Below are 24,164 nucleotides of genomic sequence, written 5' to 3'. Positions count from 1 at the left end.
TCCCTGACATCCAGTCCTATTCATAGCTTTGCTGATGACATAACACTCCACTCTTTCATTTTTAAAACCTTGTAGTGTTCAGCAACTCACACTTCAAGATATTCTTTAACCAATATCCTAAACATTCTCAAGTGGGAGTGATATTAACCTGGTGAATTTTAATGCCACCAAAACGTAGTCTTGTATATCCCTCACTTTAAACAACATTCCTCTTGCCAACCAGACCAGCTCTTTCTCCTTGGGTTAATGCTCACATCCAATCTATCCTAGCATGAACACTTCAAGCCCACAGATTCTTCAACCTCCAAAACACCTGGTATTCTGCATTCCAAAGAGTTCTCTTCTACTCAACTCCTGACACTCTATAAAGCTCAAATCCAACAAACCTTAGAAAAACTGTTTCCACATTTGGGTTGGTGTACCTAAAACTTCCCCCAAAATGCTCAATCATACACAGAAGTGAGCAATTCACTTAAAGCCCTCCCCCCTCCTCGATTGTCTTCCTCCACTTTCCCATAGATGTTCTGTGCTGCATTATGTCTCATTTACAGGTATTTTGATGAGCACTGCTCCTCTGAACTGCCAGCTACAATCCCTCCACTTTCCTGTATTCATATACAAACATGAGCAACAGTCAGTCAATATACATTTACAATTTGAGTCCAAACTCATCGACCCAACTTCCTACACCTCTTCTCTTCGGAACAGTCTTCCCCCAATAACATGGTACTGTCATGTCACAGATCTTGAAACCTATCATGTGTGGGGCTTATATAAAAAAAATAAAAGAATAATAAAAAAAAGTATCTTCATCCATTCTCCTAAGGATTCGTTTCATCCTCTTGCACATCCTGGAGTGTATAAACTTCCATTTGTGTACAGCTTAGTTTACTTTGGAGAGACAGGTAGATCTGCATCACCACCACCATGAAAAATCGAAAAAATTAAATCTACAATCATGTTCAAGACAAGTCAAAGCTAGCAGAACATCCTCTAGATATTCCTTCATTATGGAATATCTAAAAATCAGGATGAAACAACACATAAACACAAGGATAAGGATGAATAAAGTATTCAAATTTAACAGCTGGATACTTCAACCTGAAAATTACAGTGATATATATATATATATCAGTAAATATCAGTCGTATATGGTAATTGAGTACAAGTCAGAAAGAGAACAATTTATTTAAAAAAAATTATTAATAATGTCTCATTTGTTCTTTACCATATCTTTAGTAAGGAAAGGTAGTCATTCTCATTCAGGTTTGAATGATGGAGAAAAACGTTTCAGCACTCTTTTCAAACAAACATTTGAACTTGTAGCAGCACTGATGGAATAAGCATGTTTCAGACCAGATCTCTCAAGATTTCTTATTAATGATGTAAGATTGGTATTCCTATAATCCTTTCCATGCAGAATGTCCAGTTTGTCTGAAGTAGGAAAGGCAACAGTCACAAGGAACTAAGTAGATGCCAGAAAGAGAAAGAAGAGATTGTTTATCATATAAGATGGGAACTAACAGGAGAGCTTGATGAAACCAATGAATGTAGCCATTAAATTGCATTTGGTTTTTTTAGGATTCTTGGGATTGGTTCAAAGAAGCCAGTAATGTATGGGATTGGAAATCCCCAATACTGTTTCATAGTTGTTTAGGGTATTCATATCATTAAATTGTTACAGGGAACACCACCAATCATCTCCACCATGTTTAGGGTAAAGCTGGCAGTCAGCAGAGACCATATGATAGATAATTGCATTTTTCAAAAATAAGTTCCCTGTAACAATTTAATGGTATGAAACATAATGCTAGCATCGGCAAGTAAGGAAGCAGTAAAATAATTATATACAAAGTACCACACGATGTGATAACATAAACAATTTAAGGAACTTTTTTATGCAGCGTAAGCCTATAGTGCGAATGGTAAGAAAAGCCAGAAATGTAGCTTATTCCACTACTTCCAAGATAATCTGAAAAAGGCTATAGATGTGAATGTGTTTAAATCTACAACGTTGGAATGACTTCACTTTTGCTTGGATTTTAAATCATGTGTGCCTAAGAGGAAGTGCTCATGACTTCAAAGCAAAAGGCAGCTAGAGTGTGATGGTGTAAGCAAAGACTGTCGTGAGGTCAAGAGGACTGGAAAAAGGTACTTTTTAGCGGTGAAAGTATGTTTTGTGTGTTCCAAGTCATCAAGCGATATATGTTTGGCATCTTAAGCAAGAGGCTTTTGATAAAGAATGCATGAAAAGTTTGGTGAATTTGCAACCTCTGTCATGGTATGGGCTGTATGACTGCAAAGGGTTTGAGTAGGCTGTGTATTGTGTACGAAGAGTCAATTCCAAAGTGCACTAAGAAATTCTTGAGCACTTAACGTCACTGGCATCGGAAGATTTATGTGATGGTGATTTCCTTTTTCAGCAAGATTCAGCTTCTTGTCACACTTCCAAGACCACTACTAGATGGCACAAAGAAAAGCAAATCAATGTAATTCCTTGGCCAGCAAACTCACTAGATTTAAACTCCATTAAGAATTTGTGGGGAATTATGAAGAAATATCTTCAAGAACTTGTTTCTATTCTGCATACCATATGATAAGACATATTTTGATAAAAAAAAAAAAAGACTGAACTGCTAATGAATAATATGCCCAACCTTTTACGAACAGTCATAAAAGCTAAGGGGGGGGGGGATGCAACAAAGTACTAATTATCATGTTGTTTCCATTTGAATGTAATTTTTGTGTATTTATTTTCACATTATTCAAATATTTTGAACCAATTTAAACATTCTAAATTTGTGAATGTTTACGAATAACAATTTTCTTATAATTTGTATTACATTTTTATGTTTACATGATTATATAATCTACAAAGTATGTAGATTTAGATTATGCTAATTCATATTAATTATTTTCTATGCAATAAGTTAGAATTGCAAATCATTCAACACATTTTCTTTAATTATTCTAATTTTTTGATTCAGAGGTGAAAAGAAAGATACCATTAAACCTCATATCAAAATTAGGGAATATTAGGGAAAATTAGGGAATCGTCCCACAAAAGGTTCCACTAAGGTAGAAGTGGAGGAATTTTTTTTTGAGGATTTAGAGAAAGCAGCTGACACAATAAAAAAGGAAAAGTTAGTCCTTGTTGGGGATCTGAATAGCAGAGTAGGAAATGATTGTCAGACATACCAAAATATATTTGGAAAATTTGGAGAAAAGAGCAAAGCTAATAATAATGGCAAATACCTGTTGGATTTCTGCTCAGGACATGGACTGGTTATTAGTAACACCATATTCCAACATAAAAATGTGCACAAATTCACATGGAGAGAAGAGGCAAGAAATAAGAAAGTCTCATTGACTATGTTATTGTTAATAGCGATGTTTTCTCCCTGGTGCAGAGAGTGAAGATTTGAAATCGGAAGTGATCACTATTTAGTCTTGAGCTGGATAAAATTGAATTTCATATTGAAAAGAATAACATGTAAGTTTTAAAGCGAATAAAAGTTGAGCTGCTCTCAGATATGAACTGTAGACTAAAATACACAAAGATTATTGAAGAAAAAATGAAAGAGTTTGAGAACAGGAACCAAACCTTGGAGATTCAGTGGCAAGCCTTGAAGAAAACCTTGACTGATTCAGCCAGAGAGGCATGTGGTGAGGTTGTCTGCAAGGATAGAAAAATTAGAACTCCATGGTGGACACAGGAAGTTAAAGAGGCAGTGAAGGAAAAGAAGAAAGCATTTCAAATGTTCCTGGCAAATAAGTCAGCTTGTGCTCTTAGAGAATACAGAGACAAATGTAAGAAAGCTAAACACTGTGTAAAACTAGCTAAACAAAAGTCATGGGAGAACTTTGACAAGAACATAGAAAATAAATATCAGGAAGGTGGTAAGATATTCTGAAGGTTGTTGAAGAAGCTTAGAAATGGACGAAAGAGTGCTGTAAAAGGAGTTAGAGATGATAAAGGTGACATGAAAACTGGAGAAAAAGATATCCTTGAAGTATGGAGTAATTACTTCGAGAAATTGCTAAATGAAACAAGCAGTGATAAGCACAGTGGCAAAAAACACTCAATAGGCATACAGTCAGGAATACATATCCATAGTTGAAGTAGAAAAAGCCAAAGGCTTGAAATGTGTAAAGGCAGCAGGAGTAGATGATATTCGACCAGAAATGCTGAAGTATGGTGGTATAAAAGTCTTACAGTAGCTGCACTGCATAGTTCAGAAAACCTGGACAGAGGGACGAATTTCCAATGATTGGTGTAGAGCTCTCATAGTATCCATATATAAAAAGGGAAATAAAACTGAATGTGAGAATTACAGAGGTATTTCCCTACTGAGTGTTCCTGGTAAGATATATGCAAGTATACTTGAAAAACGGTTGAGAAGAATCGAGGAAGAAAAGCTTGGTGAAGAACAAGCTGGATTCAGGCCAAATAGAGGCTGTCAGGATCAGATCTTCACTTTACAACAAATAGTTGAGAAATCATGGGAATATAACAAAGAACACTATTTAAGTTTTGTAGATCTGGAAAAGGCATACGACAAGGTGCCAAGAGAGAAGCTGTTCAATACGCTACAGTTATACTGTGTCAATGGGGTATTATATCAAGCAATATTTAGTCTTTATTTGAGTTGTAAGTCAGCAGTTAGAATTGAAGGAAGTACAGGAAGATGGTTTAATGTTAAATCTGGTGTGAGAAAAGGATGTACATTATCCCTCTCTGTTATTCATTATCTATATGGATCACATTATGAAGGAAAGTGGTATTAGACATGATATCAAAATTGGAGATGTCAATGTCAGTCCTTTGCTTTATGCAGACGATGTTCTACTTATCAATAAATCCGCTATAAGTCTGCAAGATTCCTTGACTAAATTGAATAACTGTTGTAATAGATATGGTATGAAGGTCAGCAATAAAAAGCCAAAGACAATGAAAATAGGCAGAATCGTTGAAAATGTCAACTGAGTTAACATTTTCAACGATACAAATGTGAACGGAGAACCTGTGGAACAAGTGAAACATTTCAGCTACTTAGGCACAATTTTTAGTGAAGATGGTAAAGAAATAGACAAGAGAATCAACAAAACTGGTATGGTAGGAAGTCAATTGAATAAATTCACATGGAATAAGAGAGAAATTAGTCGGAACACTAAATTAGGCTGTATACAAGACAGTGTTCAAACCAGTTTTAACTTATGGATCTGAGAGCTAGATCAGAAATAAAACACTTGATCAAAGACTAGAGACCACAGATATGAGAATCCTGAGAAAGATTAGAGGTGTGAACAGATGGCATCAATGGCAATATCATATTAAAAATGAGGATGTCAGGAAAGAACTTGACATTGTCAGCATTCAGGAATGTGTTAGCAGAGCTAATCTCAGGTGGTATGGTCATTTAAAAAGAATGGGTGAGGAAAGATTAGCAAAACAAGTATTCTCTGCCAGGTTGGCAGGAAAATGACCCAGAGGAAGACCAAGATATAGGTGGATTGATATGGTACAAAGTGCCTTAGACGACAGAAATATAAGAGCTGATAATACTGGAGTCTTGACAAGTAACAGACTGATCTGGAGGAAAATTGTAGATAGGAAGTTAGTAATGATGTAAATTTTTCATGTAGTACTATCATATCCTGTATACCCCTTGAGGGTACATGGCAGGAATTTGATTATGATGAACTTAGCACTTTACTTTACTTTATGTAGGCAATGTTATAACCCTAAATAAATCCAGTATAAGTGTTCAAGAATCTTTAAAATAAAAGCAATAATGAAGTCTGGTATGAAAATCAACAATACAAAGACAAAAACTATGAAAACAGAAAACCAAAAGAATAATTTTTTTTGGCACAATACTAAAAATTGTACCTAAATTTTTCATAAAGATGGCAGATTAAAGATCACAACAAAAATAAGTAAGTTGGTATAGTGGCAGAGAAAGCCAAATAAATAAATTTATATGAAATAAGAAATTAGCTGAATCACAAAGTCAGCAGTGTGTGTGTGACAGTACTACTGAATCCAAATTTAACTTAAGGATCTGAGAGTTGGGTTAGAAATAAAAGGTTGATCAGAGACTGAAAACCAAAGAAATGAGTTCTTGAGATTTTCTCATTGAAAAATGAGAACAAAACAGATAACATCAATGGCAAAATCATATCAAAAATAAAGATATCAGAAAGGAACTTGATGTAAGTATACAGAAATGAAGTTCTCAAGTGATATAATCTTGTAAACAGAATGGGAGAGGAAAAATATGAAAAAAAAAAGTGACCAGTAGACAACCAAGATCTATGTGGACTGATGGGAGTAGTGCCCTCCTTTTTTTATTTATTTTTTTTAGGATCAACAGCCCATGTGATGGCCAAATAACTGGACTTCTTCAAAACGTGATTACTGCTTATGATAGAGCAGTTAATCACTATGTTCTAATGGCTGGTTTGCCTGTTTTTGGAGATGAAAAACCAGAGTTTCTGGGAGAAAAAAAATACTACCACCTTCATATGAGATCAGATAATTCACCTTCACATGAAAAGTTCTGATAATGGTTCTTTACATTGTAGACAGGATTTGAGCACAGGTCTTTCCGACCAAAGGACATTATCAATAATTGCTGAGCTATGGAAGCTCTTAGTAGTGTCCTATAAGCAGGGTAGTTGCCAGATTAGATCACGCCCTGAAGCAAACAACTAAATATCACCCTTGATGGATTATAAGACAAAAATATAAGAAAATCTCCGAATGCTATTTTGTTTTTATTACAAGAGAAACATTAATGCAAAACGATTACATAATAATAGTAATTAAATGTTTGCTCTATGGGGATATTGCACAATAAAACTGTTTATAAGCTCTTCTATTGAAATTATAAGCTATGTCTGCCTCTATTGATATAGTTGCTAGACCAACCAATCTTTTTTCGGTCATTGCTGTTTGCAAATAATTTTTAATCGGTTTAAGCTTGGACTTTATCTTTCAACTCAAGGTGAGTTGGCTGGTCTCATACGGAGGTAGAGGGTTTTTCCACCCAGAAACTCAGGTTTTTCATCCCTCAGAACAGGCAAACCAGTCCCATGAACACAGGGATCTACAGTCATAAAAAATATATACTTAATCATTCATCAGGAGGGCTCTACCCAAAGGGATGGGGAGAAAGAGAGGTAAACCTCACACAAATATTATAGTATTCTGTACATCCCTTAAGGTACATACAAATTTGAATTATGATTATTTTCATCATTAACCAACCATAAAAAGTTCAAGAAATTTTGTTTCATCAAACTATGGCAGCAAGATTTTTTTTTTTTTTTTTTTTTTTTTTTTTTTTTTAAAGAAAACTGACTATTTAAGGATACAGTCTAGTCCTGCATCAACAAACCCTTTGGAAATTTTTTTATTCTTTCTTCGATTCAGTTTCAAATTTTTTTCTAATCTTTTTATTGCTCTGTCATCTTCTTCGTTTGCTTCCATCAGCTGAAGCTTTCTGACATCTTTCACCTGAATAATATAAAGTTCAAATTACAGAAAATTTTAAATAAAGATTTCACTTAAACACTATACAGTAATTGACAAAATATTCACTTAACAGCCATTCAATATTTGGTGTATGTTATAAACCATTCATCTTTATTAATATAAATCTCTTGACAGTAAACTATCTGCTGCTGCTGGCTAATCTTCAGTGTGACTGCGACCAGTCAGAGAAATGAATTGGTTAAGCATGAATTCTTCATGCTTAACCAATTCTGTTACTAAACATGAAAGAAATCTATAAATTGAGTTACCAATTCATTTCGCCAATACTTTACGACATTATAATGTTGTCACCAATGCACCAATATATATACAGTAAAACTCCGTTTTTACGTTCCCGCAATTTACGTTTTCCTGCCATTTACGTCATTTTCTGTTGGTCCCATCTTAAGGCCTATTCTTACGATATATTGTTTTCCCACCATTAACAACTTGACGTTACTTCCCTTGATTTGTATTTTTTGCTCGGGTGGCAATACTGATTTTTGAATACATTTCTGCGGAAATCTGTGCATTTCTGTTCCCAGATGGCATTGCTTTCGGCTGTAGTTTCTTGCACGGTGATGACTTGCAGCAGTAATGTAGTGATGAGCGATACCGTGATTTTTCAATCACAGTACGAATTGATATTGCAGAATTTCTGCTACGTAATTTAGCATGTGAAAGTTGCTTTCAAGTTACAGTGGCAGATTATCCATGTTGGTAACATGGAGAAAAAGACACAAAATTTATTTCGGATTTTGGTAGAAGAAAAGATGGCAATTCTGCGACGTGTAGATTGGCATGCCGGAATACATGTGCATTTAGCAAAAGATCTTGGAATCTCCATGTCCACTTTGAACACGATAGTAAAAAACAGGTCAAGCATTGAACTCAAAGCAAAGTAATCTGGCGCTATGTCAAAAAAAACGAAAAGCAAAAACAATCAACAATTAAAGATTTTTTAAAATAGATAAATGTAAGTAATTGTAAATTCATTTATTTTCAGTTATTAACTTTTGTAATCTAGTATGTAGACTCACATACTAGCAGTAAGTCATCTTTCAGCCTTTCTTTAATGTTTTTTTTTTTACATTTCCTGCTATTTACACTTTTTTCCATCAGTCCCCTGAAAAGTGTAAAAAAGGGATTTTACTGTGTGTGTGTGTGTATATATATATATATATATATTTTTTTTTTTTTTTATTTTTATTTTTATGTGAATCCTACCCAAGGGTTAGATAATCCTTCCATTGATTTAGAGCACAGATTATTTATTAATCTTTTCTTTTTTTATCTGCAACTTCTTTTAAAGAATCATGTAATCAATGTAATCATGTTTGATGGCATTTATTTTTGCAATAAAGTAAACAAATACAGAATGGATGGTTGTAGAGTATATATTTAATTTACATTTATCACTTGTTTGCTGACAGAATCTTTTTCATGATGTAAGAACAGATGCTTTAGAGTAGTGCTTCCCAAACTTCTGGATGTCAGGGTCCTCTCTGCAAAAATTTAAATATTTCACCCCCCCCCTCGAAAAAATATCATAATAGAGAGATATATTATTATAATATTTATTGTATTTATATTCAATACAAAACATACACAGCGAATATTGCAAAAATCAAATGCATATATTACATTTTTTGCCTCTGACCGTTTGGTTCTGAAGACGATGCGGGCTGTTCTAGTAAAATATGAAATACTGTCCTTTTTTTTGAGTCTGTTTCTGCTTCTTCTGATTATTCGTGGGAATTTTTTTTTATTTTTTTATCAACCACCTATCCATCTCAGGATTAAATTTTTTAACACAGAATAGATCAAATAATATCACCACTTACCGATACTGGCATACCACAGACTGATAACATGAAATTAGTGAATATTACCTGAATAAGGGAATCCCCGGACCAGGAACATTTTTCTCTTTTGTGACTTTTCTCCCTTTACGGTAATTAAGCCAAATGCGAAACAGACAGCAAAGGCATTATTATTAAAACATGCATATGATTGGTGCGGTATTAACAAAAGATCGTGCAACCAAAAGATAAAAGCATAGCAGACAATTGAGTTGAAATGCTAACTCTCTTCAACCGAATTCCATATGTGAAACTGCCATAACATTCATTATATATATATATTACTTAGTTTTAACACTTTTGCGAATTTTAACACGTTCGGTTGAATTTTATTGCTGCCTTGGGAAATCGAACTCACACACATCTAATTAATAACAATAGTTTTTTGTTAGATACTGTGTTTGCCCATGCAACATATGGTTTTGTTTCAGTCTATATAGCATAGTTTCTGTATGAAGGAACATGTGATTCATTAATTAGTATGTTTTTATCCCAGTTGTCTCTAATTGCACTATTTGTTGAGAAATATATTATACTGACTGCTCATACCTTATTCACTGGCATAATAAAAGTACTTGTTTTTATTGCCTCTGCTGTATAGTGGCTGTTAGGGAGGGTGTGTTGTTTACCACTGCAAGCGAGTTACTATCTCCCCACATGAACTTGTTTAAGCTTTTTTTCATGTGTGAAGTATATGCGAAACTTTTATTGGTAACAGAAAACTAGCTCAGATGATAGTGATAATATAAAACGAGTTTTGATATGTATATAAAGTCAATATCAATAGTCCCTGATTACGAACACGTGATGAAAGGGAGTGGAAGATTTGGAGCTTCCCTGGAGAGCATTCAAAGTAAATACAATTAACCACTGCTTTGAAATGAAACATATGAATAAGCAAAGTTTGTGAACCAACACTAATGTGTGAATTTTTCCATTAAAATATAAAAAATAACAAAAAAGAAATAATAAAAGTTAAATGTTTCTTTTAAAATAAAAAAAATCTACTTAGTCTTAAAACATTTTAAATTTGTTTTCATTATTTCACAGCCCCCTCAAAAAAACCTATGGCCCCCAAGGGGGGCGCGGCCCGCAGTTTGGGAAGCGCTGCTCTAGACAACGAAAGAACTTTTTAAATCTACTTCATATCTCAAATATGCAGAGTAGTGATTGCACACTAGGAAATCAAAATCATCTAACACAAACTTTCACCATGTCTCTGTCAGAGAGAAATTCAAATTCTGCTGGAAGTGGATACATTATTTATCTCGGCCAACTAGGATAACATATCTTTGTTTCATTTTTTCAACACACACACACACACACACACAATGGCCATAATTAAACCTCCCCTATTCAGAAACTTATTTAGCTCAATCTAACTACCGGAATGTCACCAAATTTGGTAGGGAGACTAATCAAAACATGGAAAGAAGGATTCAATGGGAAAAAAAAAAAAAAAAAATTAGTTCAAAAATTCACTGGTATAGGGAATATGATACTAAAATGTGCATAAAACGAAATTAATCACCTGCTTTGAGGGCATTATAAGAGCTATAAGTAATGGGAAGACTTCACAAACATATTCCTATTGACAGCTGCATTCAACATGTGTCTCACACTTCTACTTTTTCGAGCATTACTTAAAGTTATTTTACCTTAATGAGTACAATCTATCAGCTGCACTTTGTGTGTTTAGAAACAGCAGAACTTGCATAAAAGGTCCTCTAACACAGTTAGATCAATGAATCAGAAGTTTAAAGAAACGGCATCTTTGGAAGTTTGACCTGGCAGAGGACAGAAACCATGCCACCATGGGAAACTAAAGAAGTTGCCACAGTGGTGTAGCTAGGAAGGTGCAGAGGGGGTGGTCTGTCCCAGGCAGCACTTGGAACCTTTTTGAACTTTTGCAGTTAATTTTAAAATACAGTCTCGAGAACTCAGTTCCAAATATTGTAATACTACAGCGAATTTTCCTCACAATTGCTGTGAGTGATGCTAGTTGTGAGAAGAGTTTTTCTAAATAAAATTTGATTAAGAATTGCGTACATTACTATGAAATAGACTTCGCCAATGTCATCGACGATTTTGCTAACAGAAAAGCAAGAAAAACAACATTTTAGAATGTTGAAATTAAAGTTTTACTTCAAAAATAAACATCATCATTATCATCAACAAATTCCTGACATGTACCCTCAAGGGTTGTACAGGATACGATAGTACTACATGAAAAATTTACATCATTACTAACTTCCTATCCACAATTTTCCTCCAAATCAGTCTGTTACTTGTCAAGACTCCAACATTATCAGATCTTATATTTCTATCGTCTAAGGCACTTTGTACCGTATCAATCCACCTATATCTTGGTCTTCCTCTGGATCGTTTTCTTGCCAAACTAGCAGAGAACACTTGTTTTGCTAATCTTTCCTCGTCCATTCTGTTCAAGTGACCATACCACCTGAGATTAGCTCTGCTAACGCATTCCTGGATGCTGACAATGTCAAGTTCTTTTCTAATATCCTTGTTTTTAATATAATATCGCCATTGATGCCATCTGTTCACACCAATAATCTTTCTCAGGACTCTCATATCTGCGGTCTCTAGTCTTTGGTCAAGTGTTTTACTTCTGACCCAGCTCTCAGATCCATAAGTTAAAACTGGTTTGAACACTGTCTTGTATACAGCTAATTTAGTGTTCCGTCTAATTTCTCTCTTATTCCATATGAATTTATTCAATCGACTTCCTATCATACAGCTTTGTTGATTCTGTTGTCTATTTCATTATTTAATTTACCATCTTCACTAAAAATTGTGCCTAAGTAGCTGAAATGTTTCACTTGTTTCACAGGTTCCCCTTACACAGGTGACATTTTCAACAATTCTACCTATTTTCATTGTCTTTGTATTGCTGACCTTCATACCATATCTATTACAATAGTTATTCGATTTAGTCAGAGAATCTTGCAGACACTTGTAGCGGATTTATTTAGAAGTATAACATCGTCCACATTAAGCAAAGAGCTGACATTAACATCTCCAATTTTAATATCATGTTTAATACCACTTTCCTTCATAATGTGATCCATATAAATAATGAATAACAGAGGAGATAATGTACATCCTTGTCTCACACCAGATGTAACATTAAACCATCTTCCTGTACTTCCTTCAATTCTAACTGCTGACTTACAACTCAAATAAAGACTAAGTATTGCTTGATATAATGCGCCATTGACACCATATAACTGTAGAGTATTGAATAGCTTCTCTTTTGGCACCTTGTCATATGCCTTTTCCAAATCGACAAAACTTAAATACAGATCTTTGTCATATTCCCATGCTTTCGACTATTTGTCGTAAAGTGAAGATCTGATCCTGATTGCCTCTATTTGGCCTGAATCCAGCATGTTCTTCACCAAGCTTTTCTTCCACAATTCTTCTCAACCGTTTCTCAAGTATACTTGAATAGATCTTGCCAGGAACACTCAGTAGGGAAATACCTCTGTAATTCTCACATACAGTTTTATTTCTCTTTTTATATATCGGTACTATGAGAGCTCTACTCCAATCATTGGGAATTCGTCCCTCTGTCCAGGCTTTCTGAACTATGTAGTTCTCAGAACATCAAGACCACATTCGTCTTCTTAAACCGCAGAAATCTGGCCTCTCTCAACACGGAATTGAAAATCCAAACCATACTATCCATTGGGAAAAGGCTAAACTTTTACATAGATCTATATTTAAACATGAACGTTTATACAAAGAAAGTTCTGAAGCCCTACTACACAGACCAAACCTAAACCGCAACGACGTTCTTACTATTCCTAAAGTATGGGAAATTATCATACAAAACTGTGTTAAATAATTAACGTTTTTTTTTTTTTTTTGTACTACTTTAGCACGTTATGCACGTTTTCATGAGATTCTATTGTAATCATGTGCCCTAACTGTATGTTATTCCTAATTTTTGTTTAAATACTGTACTGATGATGTCCTAAGATACTTAGGATGAAATATTTACAATTAAATAATTTTCACTGTCGTTTATACGTGTGTTTCTTCTAATTGCTTGATATAATATCCCATTGACACCATATAACTGTAGCGTATTGAATAGCTTCTCTCTCTTGGCATTTTGTCACATGCCTTTTCTAGATCTACAAAACTCAAATAGTGATCTTTGTAATATTCCCATGATTTCTCAACTATTTGTCGTAAAGTGAAGATCTGATCCTGACAGCCTCTATTTGGCCTGAATCCAGCTTGTTCTTCACCAAGCTTTTATTCCTCGATTCTTCTCAACTGTTTCTCAAGTATACTTGCATATATCTTGCCAGGAATATTCAGTAGGGAAATACCTCTGTAATTCTCACATTCAGTTTTATTTCCCTTTTTATATATGGGTACTATAAGAGCTCTACTCCAATCATTGGAAATTCGTCCCTCTGTCCAGGTTTTCTGAACTATGCAGTGCAGCCACTGTAAGACTCTTATACCACCATACTTCAGCATTTCTGGTCGAATATCATCTACTCCTGCTGCCTCTCCCCACTTCAAGCCTTTGATGGCTTCTTCTACTTCAACTATGGATATGTATTCCACTGTATGCCTGTTGAGTGTTTTTGACCACTGTGCTATTACTGCTTGTTTCATTTAGCAATATTTCGAAGTAATACTCCATACTTCAAGGATATCTTTTTCTCCCATTTTCATGTTACCTTTAACATCTCTAACTCCATTTACAGCACTCTTTCCTCCATTTCTAAGATTCTTCAACAACCTCCAGATTATCTTACCACCTTCCTGATATTTATTTTCTATGTTCTTGCCAAAGTCCTCCCATGACTTTTGTTTAGCTAGTTTTACACAATTTTCGCTTTCTTACATTTGTTTCTGTATTCTCTAAGAGCACAAGCTGACTTATTTGCCAGGAACATTTGAAATGCTTTCTTCTTTTCCTTCACTGCCTCTTTAACTTCCTGTGTCCACCATGGAGTTCTGATTTTTCTGTCCTTTGCAGACTACCTCACCACATGCCTCTCTAGCTGAATTAATCAGTGTTTTCTTCAGGACTTGCCACTGAATCTCCAGGGTTTGATTCCTGTTATCAAACCCTTTCATTTTTTCTCCAATAATCTTTGTGTATTTTAATCTAAAGTTCACATCTGAGAGCTGCTCAACATTTATTTGCTTTAAAACTTTCTTACATGTTTTTCTTTTCAATATGAAATTCAATTTTATCCTGCTCAAGACTAAACAGTGATCAATTCTGATTTCAAATCTTCTGTACACTCTCTGCACCAGGGAGAAAACAGCACTATTAACAGTAACATAGTCAATGAGACTTTTCTTATTCCTTGCTTCTTCTCTCCATGTGAATTTGTGCACATTTTTATGTTGGAACATAGTTTTAGTAATAACCAGTCCATGTCCTGAGCAGAAATCCAACAGATATTTACCATTATTATTAGCTTTGCTCATTGAGACATACAAAAATATTTTTCCCAAAATATTTTGTATGTCTCACAATCATTTCCTGCTCTGCTATTTAGATCCCCAACAAGGACCAACTTTTCCTTTTTCATTGTGTCAGTTGCTTTTCCTAAAGCATCAAAAAATTCCTCCACTTCTACCTTAGTAGAACCTTCTGTGGGACCATATGCACAAATAAGTCTCATTGTTCCAATTCCCCATTCTGATATTAGCCCACATCACTCTACTTGAGACTGCCTGCCATTCAAGAAGATTATCCTCATATTTTGTGTTGAATACTATGGCTACTTCTTTTCCTTGATTGTCATTTCCCGAATATAACATTGTATTTATTGCTCAGAAAGATCTCACCAGTTTTGTTATTTTTTGTTTCAGTCACCCTTAATAGGTCGATCTGGTACTTATCTAATTCCTCAACTAGCTCCATTTCTCTGCCATTCAGGCTTCTTATGTTGATAGTACCGATCTTTAACTCTGGTCATGTTGAGTTGGGGATGTGCTTTCAGGTTTGTTCCAGTAGCTGGCTTTTCGCTGTTCACCCTGGTTCCCTGGCGAAAACAACAGGGGCCTTGTTTAACACAACGACACCCCAGCCGGAATGAAATTTTGTCATGTTGTACCATCATTTTGTATATTGGTTTAAGCCAATAAGAATACAATTTGGTCGGCTATATCCCAAATTGCCAGCCCATCCTCGTTCGTTCAGTATCCAGGTAGATACCCAACAGGGTGCACCACGAGAAGGTGAGGATTGAACATTAGGTCAGAAGCCCTGGTCGGTTCTCTGCATTCCTTTAAAGGCTATGTGGAGATCTCCTCTCAGTTATACAGCTTTGACCCTTAAGCACCCCCAAAAATAAATACAGTGTTTTAATTTATTTCCCTATACGTCATTTTGACTTCTTGTAGTATTTTTGGTGTGTATTGAGAGGGGTGGCTAACTCAGGGATCGCCCCGGGCAGCAACAGCTCTAGCTACGCCACTGAGTTGCCACCATGAATTTCTACTGATCACATGAAAATGTTGCTGGTGGTAGCAGTGCCCGTGGAGTAGAGCGACAACTGGATATGCCTTATTCCATGATATGGAAAGTCTTGGCAAAATTATTACATTTTATCCATACAAGATCAGCAGCACATACAGCAGCTGCTACACAATGATTAGGATAAACAACTGATGTTTCTGGTCAGACTGGAAGTTGACAATGATTGGCCTTGAAAAATTCTGTGGGGAGATTAGGCACATTTTTATCTGAATGGGACTGTAAACACCCAAAATTGTCGATTTTGGACTTCCAAATCACTCCACGCATTCCAGAAACTTCCATGACATTCATTGAAAATTACTGCTTGATGTGGCTTCAACAGCAGATTCTATAATAGGGTCATACTTTTTTGAGGACATCACTCCAACAAGACCAGGAACTTGTTCCTTACAATTATAATAACGGAATTAGCTCATGTAAAATATTCTTTATTAGTAGAATTTTTGCCTAAATATCACAGGCATCATCAGTACAAGTACAAAGGCTAATTAAACAATAACTGACATATTCATAAGGCACCATCTAAGTAGCTAAGTCGTGTTTTGGCTACGTTTGGAGACCAGTAAATGCAACAAATGAATGTTACCAAATAGAGCAAGGAAACTTTGAAGAAGGTCAAAAGCAGTGTATTCTAAGTTAGCCATTCTCTGGCATGCTTTGTAAAATTTCACAAAAGCACAGGTGCCACTTTTAGTGAAAAGAATCATGAAGTGTGTAGAAGATGAAACTTCTATATATAAATGATCTACTTCAGCTAACTATCAATCCAATACATAGTTTGGCTAATGACAGTACACCACACTACTCCTTTTCATTTAACAAACCTTGCAATGTACAAATCACCACAAACTGTAGAATTTTAATCTCTACTACCTGAAATTCTAATCTTCAAATCATTCAATGGGATGTGGATAATCTTGCCAACTTCATATGATAGCAAAAGACAGTTTACCATTATTTCCCTCTAAAAAAAGAATCCTTTTCTTCCAGTCTTACTCTTGACAATATCCACTTATTTATTCAAAATAAGATTTAGCTTCTTGGGATAACGCTATCCTCAAATCTCTCTCTCTCTCTTAGCACAAAAATATTACCTCCTCTGTATCCAAAATTAGGTTTTCACTTCTGCTCAATGGCATTACTCCAAACAGCTCCTAACCCTATATAAATCAAAAATCTGCCCAACCATCGAATACTGCTCTCACATCAGGGATGGTACCCTTAAGAACTCCTAAAAATACTAGATTCTATAAAGAAAAGGGCAGTCAAATTGATTGACTGCCCCCCTTTCACTAATACACTTCATTCACTTTCACACAGGTCTCCAGTTTCTGCAGCTTGCATCTTCTATAAATACTTCTACAGCCACTGTTGATCATAATTTGCATCAATTTCGCCACCCCCTCTATCAAATCCAATCAAATTTATGTAGCAGCCAATCAACAAATTTGTGCTCTTCTTCATTCATTCCTTCCACTGCTGCCTTCTAGAACAATCTTCCACTGTGTGTGCCAAGGAATACAATTCATAGCTGTTCGAGTCAAATGTGAACAAGTTCCTTATTGTTCGTCCACGGCACTAGTTTTCTATAGGTTTACCGACCTCTTGTGGTAGGGTTCTCCATTTAAAAAAAAAATAATAATTATATTCTCTCCGCATATCACAAGCCACTTCAATTATTTCTTATCCATGCGCATTCACTTCTAAATTCAGCATGAACACTTGTCGTACATGTCTTCCCACACATTTACCTGTCCCTCTATTCTGCTCTCTCTTTCTCTCTCACTTCAATCACACTACTCAATTCTCCATTCACAAGCTCTTCTACAATATTTTTCTGCTATTCCACATTATCTCCAGATCTTCTATTCACTGCAGCTACTACTTTGCATTCCAGGAAGTCTTTTGAATGAACTCACAGCAAAACAATTTAAATGCAGCCTGTCTGTTATATAGTTTCATCCATCCCTCAACTTCACAAAATACATTCCTTTTTCCCTTGCACAGCTTTGCTAGCAAAATATTCATGATCATCACTCACTGCCTCAACTCATCACTGTTATAACTGGGCCCACACATAGAATATCTTTTTTATCATACTATTAATTTTCCTGTTCCTTTTCCTTCTATATTTCTGCCACAATATTGTCCTCATCCAACTACATCTCACTTACTCCAATGTAGTATTAAAGTAAGTACTACATTGAAAGTGACCTTGACTTGGGAGATTGTACATGAGGAATATTCTGTCATGAAGGGGTATATGTGGAACTACAAGACAGGTGATTATGACAAATTTAGGAAGAAGCTTAATTTTGTCCATAGCATAAAACACTGCAGGGTAAGGATGTTAGCAGTGCATGGGAGATAATTCAGAGTCATCAAGGCAAGCCATTAGGAAAAAGAAAACCAGGACGTCCTCTTAAACGATTCAACGATGACTTCTAAGGCCAGAACAGGCCATGCTAGGCCTAAATCCTTGATACGCATGATGATGATGATCAAGGCAGTATTAAATTGTGTACCTAAGGTAAGGAGGGTTAATAGGGTAGACGCTGGATGACTAATATTGTTAAGCATGAGCTGCAGAAGAATAAAATGTTGTACAGGGAATATAAAGAGAAAGGTGACCAGCAAACCCATGAACAATACAAGATTCAGGCAAGAAAGGTGACCAGCATTGCAAAGAAGGCAAAATCAGATTATGAGAAGATTATAGTCAAGCAGACCAAAGGAAATCCAAAAGCGTTCTTTCATTATGTTTTTATTTCATTTCAAGTAAGAGGAATGACTATGGAAAGTTAACCTTAATGAGTGATGATCATCACGAGGTGACACAAGCACATAAAATGGTCGAGTTACTGAGTGATAACTTAGCAAGGGTATCTCATCCTAGTGAGGTTACTGCTTTAACATGTGACAGACACTAATGCAGGAACAGAGGTGAATGAATTGGAGGTTCTTAGGAGATTGCAAAATCTCAATGTACATACAGCTGTGAGATTAGGTGGGATAGCTTGGGTTTTGTGAAAATGTGCAAGGAAACTGGCAATGCCTCTGACTAGGCTGTTAAATTTAAGCCTCAGTTCTTATAGAGTTCCAAGGGAGTGGAAAGAGGGTAAAATAATTCCCTTGCATAAGGGAGGTTCTAAGAGAGTGCAGTAGCTTATAGACTAATCAGTATCTCAGGCGTGGTGGTAAAAGTACCGGTAAAAATTGGTCAAAAAGAGAATTCGAGAATGGGTGGATAAAATATGATACTGTATGAGGGGCAGCATGGCTTTATAAAGAGATGGACATGCCTTAGTAATTTACTGTCTTTTTATAATAGAGTAACAGCAGAGCTGGATGAAGGAAATGGCTACACAATGATTCTGCTGGATTTTGCAAAAGTATTTGACAGAATACCACATGGAACTCTGTTATGCAAATGGAATGGATATGACACTGGTTAAGTATATAAGAGGATGGATGTTGGACAGATATAAAAAGGGATATATGGAGAGGGCAGAATCGAAGCAAGAACAGGCAACTAGTGGTGTGTGCTGCATCTGTTTTCGGTGCTGGGACCATTGCTGTTTAATTTGTACACAAAGGATATAGGAAATAACCTTAAAGGAAATATTCAGTTGTTTGCTGAAAAGTTAATAAGAGTAATAGTTAATCAAGATGATGTGGAGAGCTTGCAGTACAATTTAAATAGGCTGTCAATATGGGTAAAAGATAATGGGCATCATTTTAATGTGAAGTAATATAAAATTATGCATTTTAGGATAAATAGATTACAAGCTGTGTATCACATTGATGGTACTGTACTCAAGGAAACAGATGTAGCTAGAGATTTATGAGTGGTGGTGGTGGTAGACAGAGAGCTAAGCTTTAGAGAACATATTGATAAGGTTGCTAAGGTAGCCCATAAGATTACTTTGATACTGAAGAATACATTAACAAATAGGAAGTTGTTATTCCCCTTTATAAGCACTTGATACATCCGCATCTGGATTACTGTGCTCGAGTCTAGTCTCCTGGATTTCTTAGGAATGAGGAAGTGGTGGAGATTTAGAGGTGAGTGACAAAGATGATCAGTGATCTGTGGAATGTTCCCAATCTGTCTTCATAGGGAACATTCCACAGATCAGTGATCTGTGGAATGTTCCCTATGAAGACAGATTGAAGGTGTGTGGATTACAGAAGTTTGTTGAGAGGAGAAAAAGGAAAAAAGAGGGGGATATTATAGAAACATTTAAGTTGCTTAAAAGATTTTATAGGATAGATATAGGGGAAATGGTTCAGCACTTATTTTTTGCTTGGAGAGTTGTGAATGAGTGGAATGGGATGCATGAGTCAGTTATGAGTGCTTTATATGTTAATGGATTCAAGGAGATATGTTCAATGATAGATTGTGTAGACAATTTAGGTCTCCCGAGATAAGTCTTCAGACTCAATGGAAATGTGCCCATAGAACAAAAAACATAAATAAATAATAATAATAATAATAATAAAAATGAGCTATTGTTTCTATAATATGAATTGTTCAGTTGAGATGAACACATAGTCTGTGTACATTTAAAAAATATTTGTGACACTGCATTTTGCTGTCTATTGTTCATAATATAGTGGCTTTCTTCAGCATCACACAACATACAAGCAAATTTTTGAAGTACGTTATTTGTGTTTTTACTTTTTGCCGACATAGTGAGCTTATGGATGATAGCGTTCTATCCACTATCATCCATAAATATTTAAGTAAGCTGTTCTACCTTAGCAGCTCATTTATGATGCTTTATCTCAAGACTGATAATAAATTGTTGTTAAAATTAAAAGAATAATAAATTTCCATTTTCACTATGCTTGTCTACTTTTTTTCTTTTCTTTTTTTTTTTTTTGAACAGATGACATATATCTGCATGAAAAAATTAACTACTCCTTAAATAATCATCATTTGATATGAAAATACCATAAAAATTAAGTGTTCATATAATTTTAGAAAAATTCTAAAAACAGCATGTCATAATGATAGGCACACATTTCCAGCAGTATGCAGCCATCTAACAGAGATTGCATGCTATATATAACCTATTGAACTTAATAAAATTATGAACAATTCTCTAGAGATTATGAAACTGCTCATAACTTACTGTTTTAGTTTTCTTTCTGGTAGCTTTATGTTTTGATTTTTTAGAAGCTGTATGAAACTGTTTCGTGGTATGCCTAAAATATTCCATTGTTAAATCACATGCAATTCTGAAAATAAAATTAACTGTAATCAATTTTTAATAATTACTATATTTTTCTATGGATATCATCATTTAATAAAAACTGAGACATTAAAAATAAAAAAACACTGATAAAGAGCACCAATTACAAGATACAGTAAAAAAATAAAATAAAATAAAAAGAACATGTAGTGCAGTGTACACCAACTGGCAATGGAGGCTATATGGTTTTTATTATTTTCAAAGATATTTTATTTTACTGCATATTCATTTGGCATGAGAAAGAGAAATCCTTTATAAGGGTGTTCCAAACATTGTTGATGGAGTCTGATCTGGGAAGCAATGTGAAAAAGGATTTTTTTTTAAAAAAAAAAAGAAGTTAAAACTCCCTTTTGCATACTTTGAAAATAGCATTATGACTAATATCAACTCACAATATTGTTTGAGCCACATCGAAGTGCCTCTGTGGTGCAAATGGAAGGACAGCGATACGTTGCACCCCTTTGATTAGAAAAGGCCTAAGTTCATTTCTTGTCATGATGAGAGGAATCTTTATATGTTTTTTTTTTTTTTTCCAACTGAAAGTAAGTTAGCTACATACGAAGTAACAGGTTTTTTTCTCCCAAAAACTCAGGTTTTTCATCTCACATACAGAGAAATCAACCATGAGAACACATGCAATTTACAGACAAAAAAATAGCATGTAGTGGGGAGCTTTAGATGGCGTTATGGGTAGACAATGATGATAGTGATGTTCTGTGGAGATGGAGAGTTCCCTCCCTCAATGAGTTCTTGGAGTTGTCACATAATAATAATTTACTAATACCTGATATAATAAAAAGAATCAACATGATTATCCTGAGATATATGCAGAAATGTTTTGGTGTTTGCAATTATTCATTTTAATAGAAGAAAATGGTACACTACACAGAAGCTGCTAAAAGTCACAGGGACTATTTTTAGAGACATCAGGAATGAAGCATTATTTGAACTTCAACAATAAATTTATTTTAAAATATATAAAAACAATAATTCAGTGAAGGTCACTTTCAGATATTCTAGTTCAACATCTGCCAAGAACTTTAAATCAGAGCTTAGAGGGCAGCCAACTAAGACCTGACTGTTTCCATGGTTACTAGACTGCTAATATCATGAATTCTGTAATAGGTATTTTATGGGGGATCCAAGGATACCTGGTGTAAACGCCAGCAAAATGTTCGCCAGTTAATAAATTATCACTTTTTCCCCCCTTATAGTGGTGTGAGTAAATACGATTAAATGATTAAAAACAAAGTTTATCTAGTGTAAAATATTTAAATCACTATAATGAACGTCAACGTATAGTCTCCCGATAGATTTTTTTTTTTTTTTAGGTTATGAGCAGACACCGTAACTCAAAGTTTGGGGGTGTTTATATTTAGTAGCTTTACTTTTTAATGTGAATAAATTGATATCAATTTATTAGTCAATGTCTGTAAACGTTCTTATCATCTGACTTATCCTGTACATACTTCTCAATGAATTAAAGCGTTTTGCATAATATCAAAAAAAGTTCCAGGGGGGGGTGATGTTTTCTGCACTGCCACCCTTATCTTTTCTCACCCCTGAAAAATATATTTGACAAACTGCTAGATTTATTTTCCTTTCAATATAAGAGAAACTTGAATTGGGCTTTAAATTTACTTTAAATGCTCTTGACTAAAAGTAAACAAAAAACATGTACTTCTTTGTCGATACAAGAAGTCGATATAAATAAATAAATCTCTAGGAAAGAAACAGAAGTTAAAAAACAAACAAACATTTAAACATCGCGCACATGGCACTTGTCACATGTGCGATGCACGTTCAGAAAATTGTCCTACCAGAAACATGAAGTCCGTAAAACAGAAAAACTTCGAAATAGAACACTTTTCTATCCTCAAAAAATCACACGTTCTCATTTCATTTCATTACAGAAAGACACTCTAATTGAAAATACGAATGACAATCGGTTATATGCGTATAAAGACACGTTATTTAACTTGCTTCTAAATAACATGCAAGATCGGTAACAAAGCCTATCCCACAACAGTGACGTCTGGGGAACAATTAAAATGGGAAGAAGAAGGTTGTTTTTGTGTTTATTAATGAATTTAGGAAAATTATTTTAATATTGTATTTATTATATTATAAAAATTATATTTATAATTTTATGTGTTTATTAATGAATTTAGGAGAAATGCAAATTTTAATTTTTATATTTTTCTCATATAATTTTTTCTCATATTTTTTATATTTTTATATTTTATTTTTATTCTATAGAAAAAAAATCAGCTAATGCCTTTTTTTTCTTTTTTTTTTTATTCCCGTATAAAAGTTAGATTCCATTCACCTCTATCTCACACCGGCCCCACCTACTCCTTATATACGGGAACAAAACAGGCGTTAGCTGATTTTTTTTTTTTTTTTAAGTTAGATAGACTTTTCTCTATCTAACTTTTGGAGACTGAGTGGGCAGTTCAATCTCCACCGGTACCCAATCAGAGATAACTGGCCCAAGGCCTTAAGACGGCTCAACAAGTGCCGCCATCTCGTGGTCCCTAACCCCTACACTCGTATTTAATGTCTGAAATAATGTGGATTCTACGGTCGATTTTCTTGAGTTTACGGGATAAAAAACCCAAGTTTCCGGGAGAAAAAACCAGCTTGCCCGTGCCAAAGATCGACTAACTCGGGAACCGGTCGAAAAAAGCTTAGAAAACTTTCTAGTCGCCGATTAGATTCGAAACCAAGAGGTCTTTCTTCGTGCGGTCAAGCGCCGTGGCGTGCAAACACCACATCCACTGAGCTAAATAGAATAAAACTTTATTGTATTCCTTAAATTCTGTACAAAACTGATTTGGAGTGGATTTCACTATCAGAGAGGCCTGTGTAGCTCAGTGGGAGTCTTGCATCCACTGACTGGAGGAACTTTTCCTGCCCGTGTGGGGACACCTGTAACCCCGATCGGGCGCATCCCCTGGTGG

General features: G+C 35.0%; 1 protein-coding gene across 1 annotated transcript in view; it reads right to left on the bottom strand.

Annotated features, from left to right (window-relative positions):
- LOC150105645 (nucleolar MIF4G domain-containing protein 1) overlaps positions 1-23,210 on the bottom strand; it is a 189,641-nt gene extending 166,431 nt beyond the window's left edge. Inside the window, exons 1-3 of the mRNA XM_090394970.1 lie at positions 23,022-23,210; positions 21,082-21,187; positions 7,381-7,522 (exon numbers count right to left, since the gene is read on the bottom strand). Coding sequence (XP_090251096.1) covers positions 7,381-7,522; positions 21,082-21,168 — 229 coding nt within the window. The 5' untranslated portion in view covers positions 21,169-21,187; positions 23,022-23,210. The remainder of the gene's footprint in view (positions 1-7,380; positions 7,523-21,081; positions 21,188-23,021) is intronic.
- Positions 23,211-24,164: the final 954 nt, after the last annotated feature.

Source organism: Typopeltis vanoorti, chromosome 6 (genome assembly GCF_054136105.1).
Source record: "Typopeltis vanoorti isolate ZY-2024b chromosome 6, IOZ_Tvanoo_1.0, whole genome shotgun sequence".
Taxonomy (NCBI): domain Eukaryota; kingdom Metazoa; phylum Arthropoda; class Arachnida; order Uropygi; family Thelyphonidae; genus Typopeltis; species Typopeltis vanoorti.
This window is presented reverse-complemented; position numbering and strand designations above follow the sequence as displayed.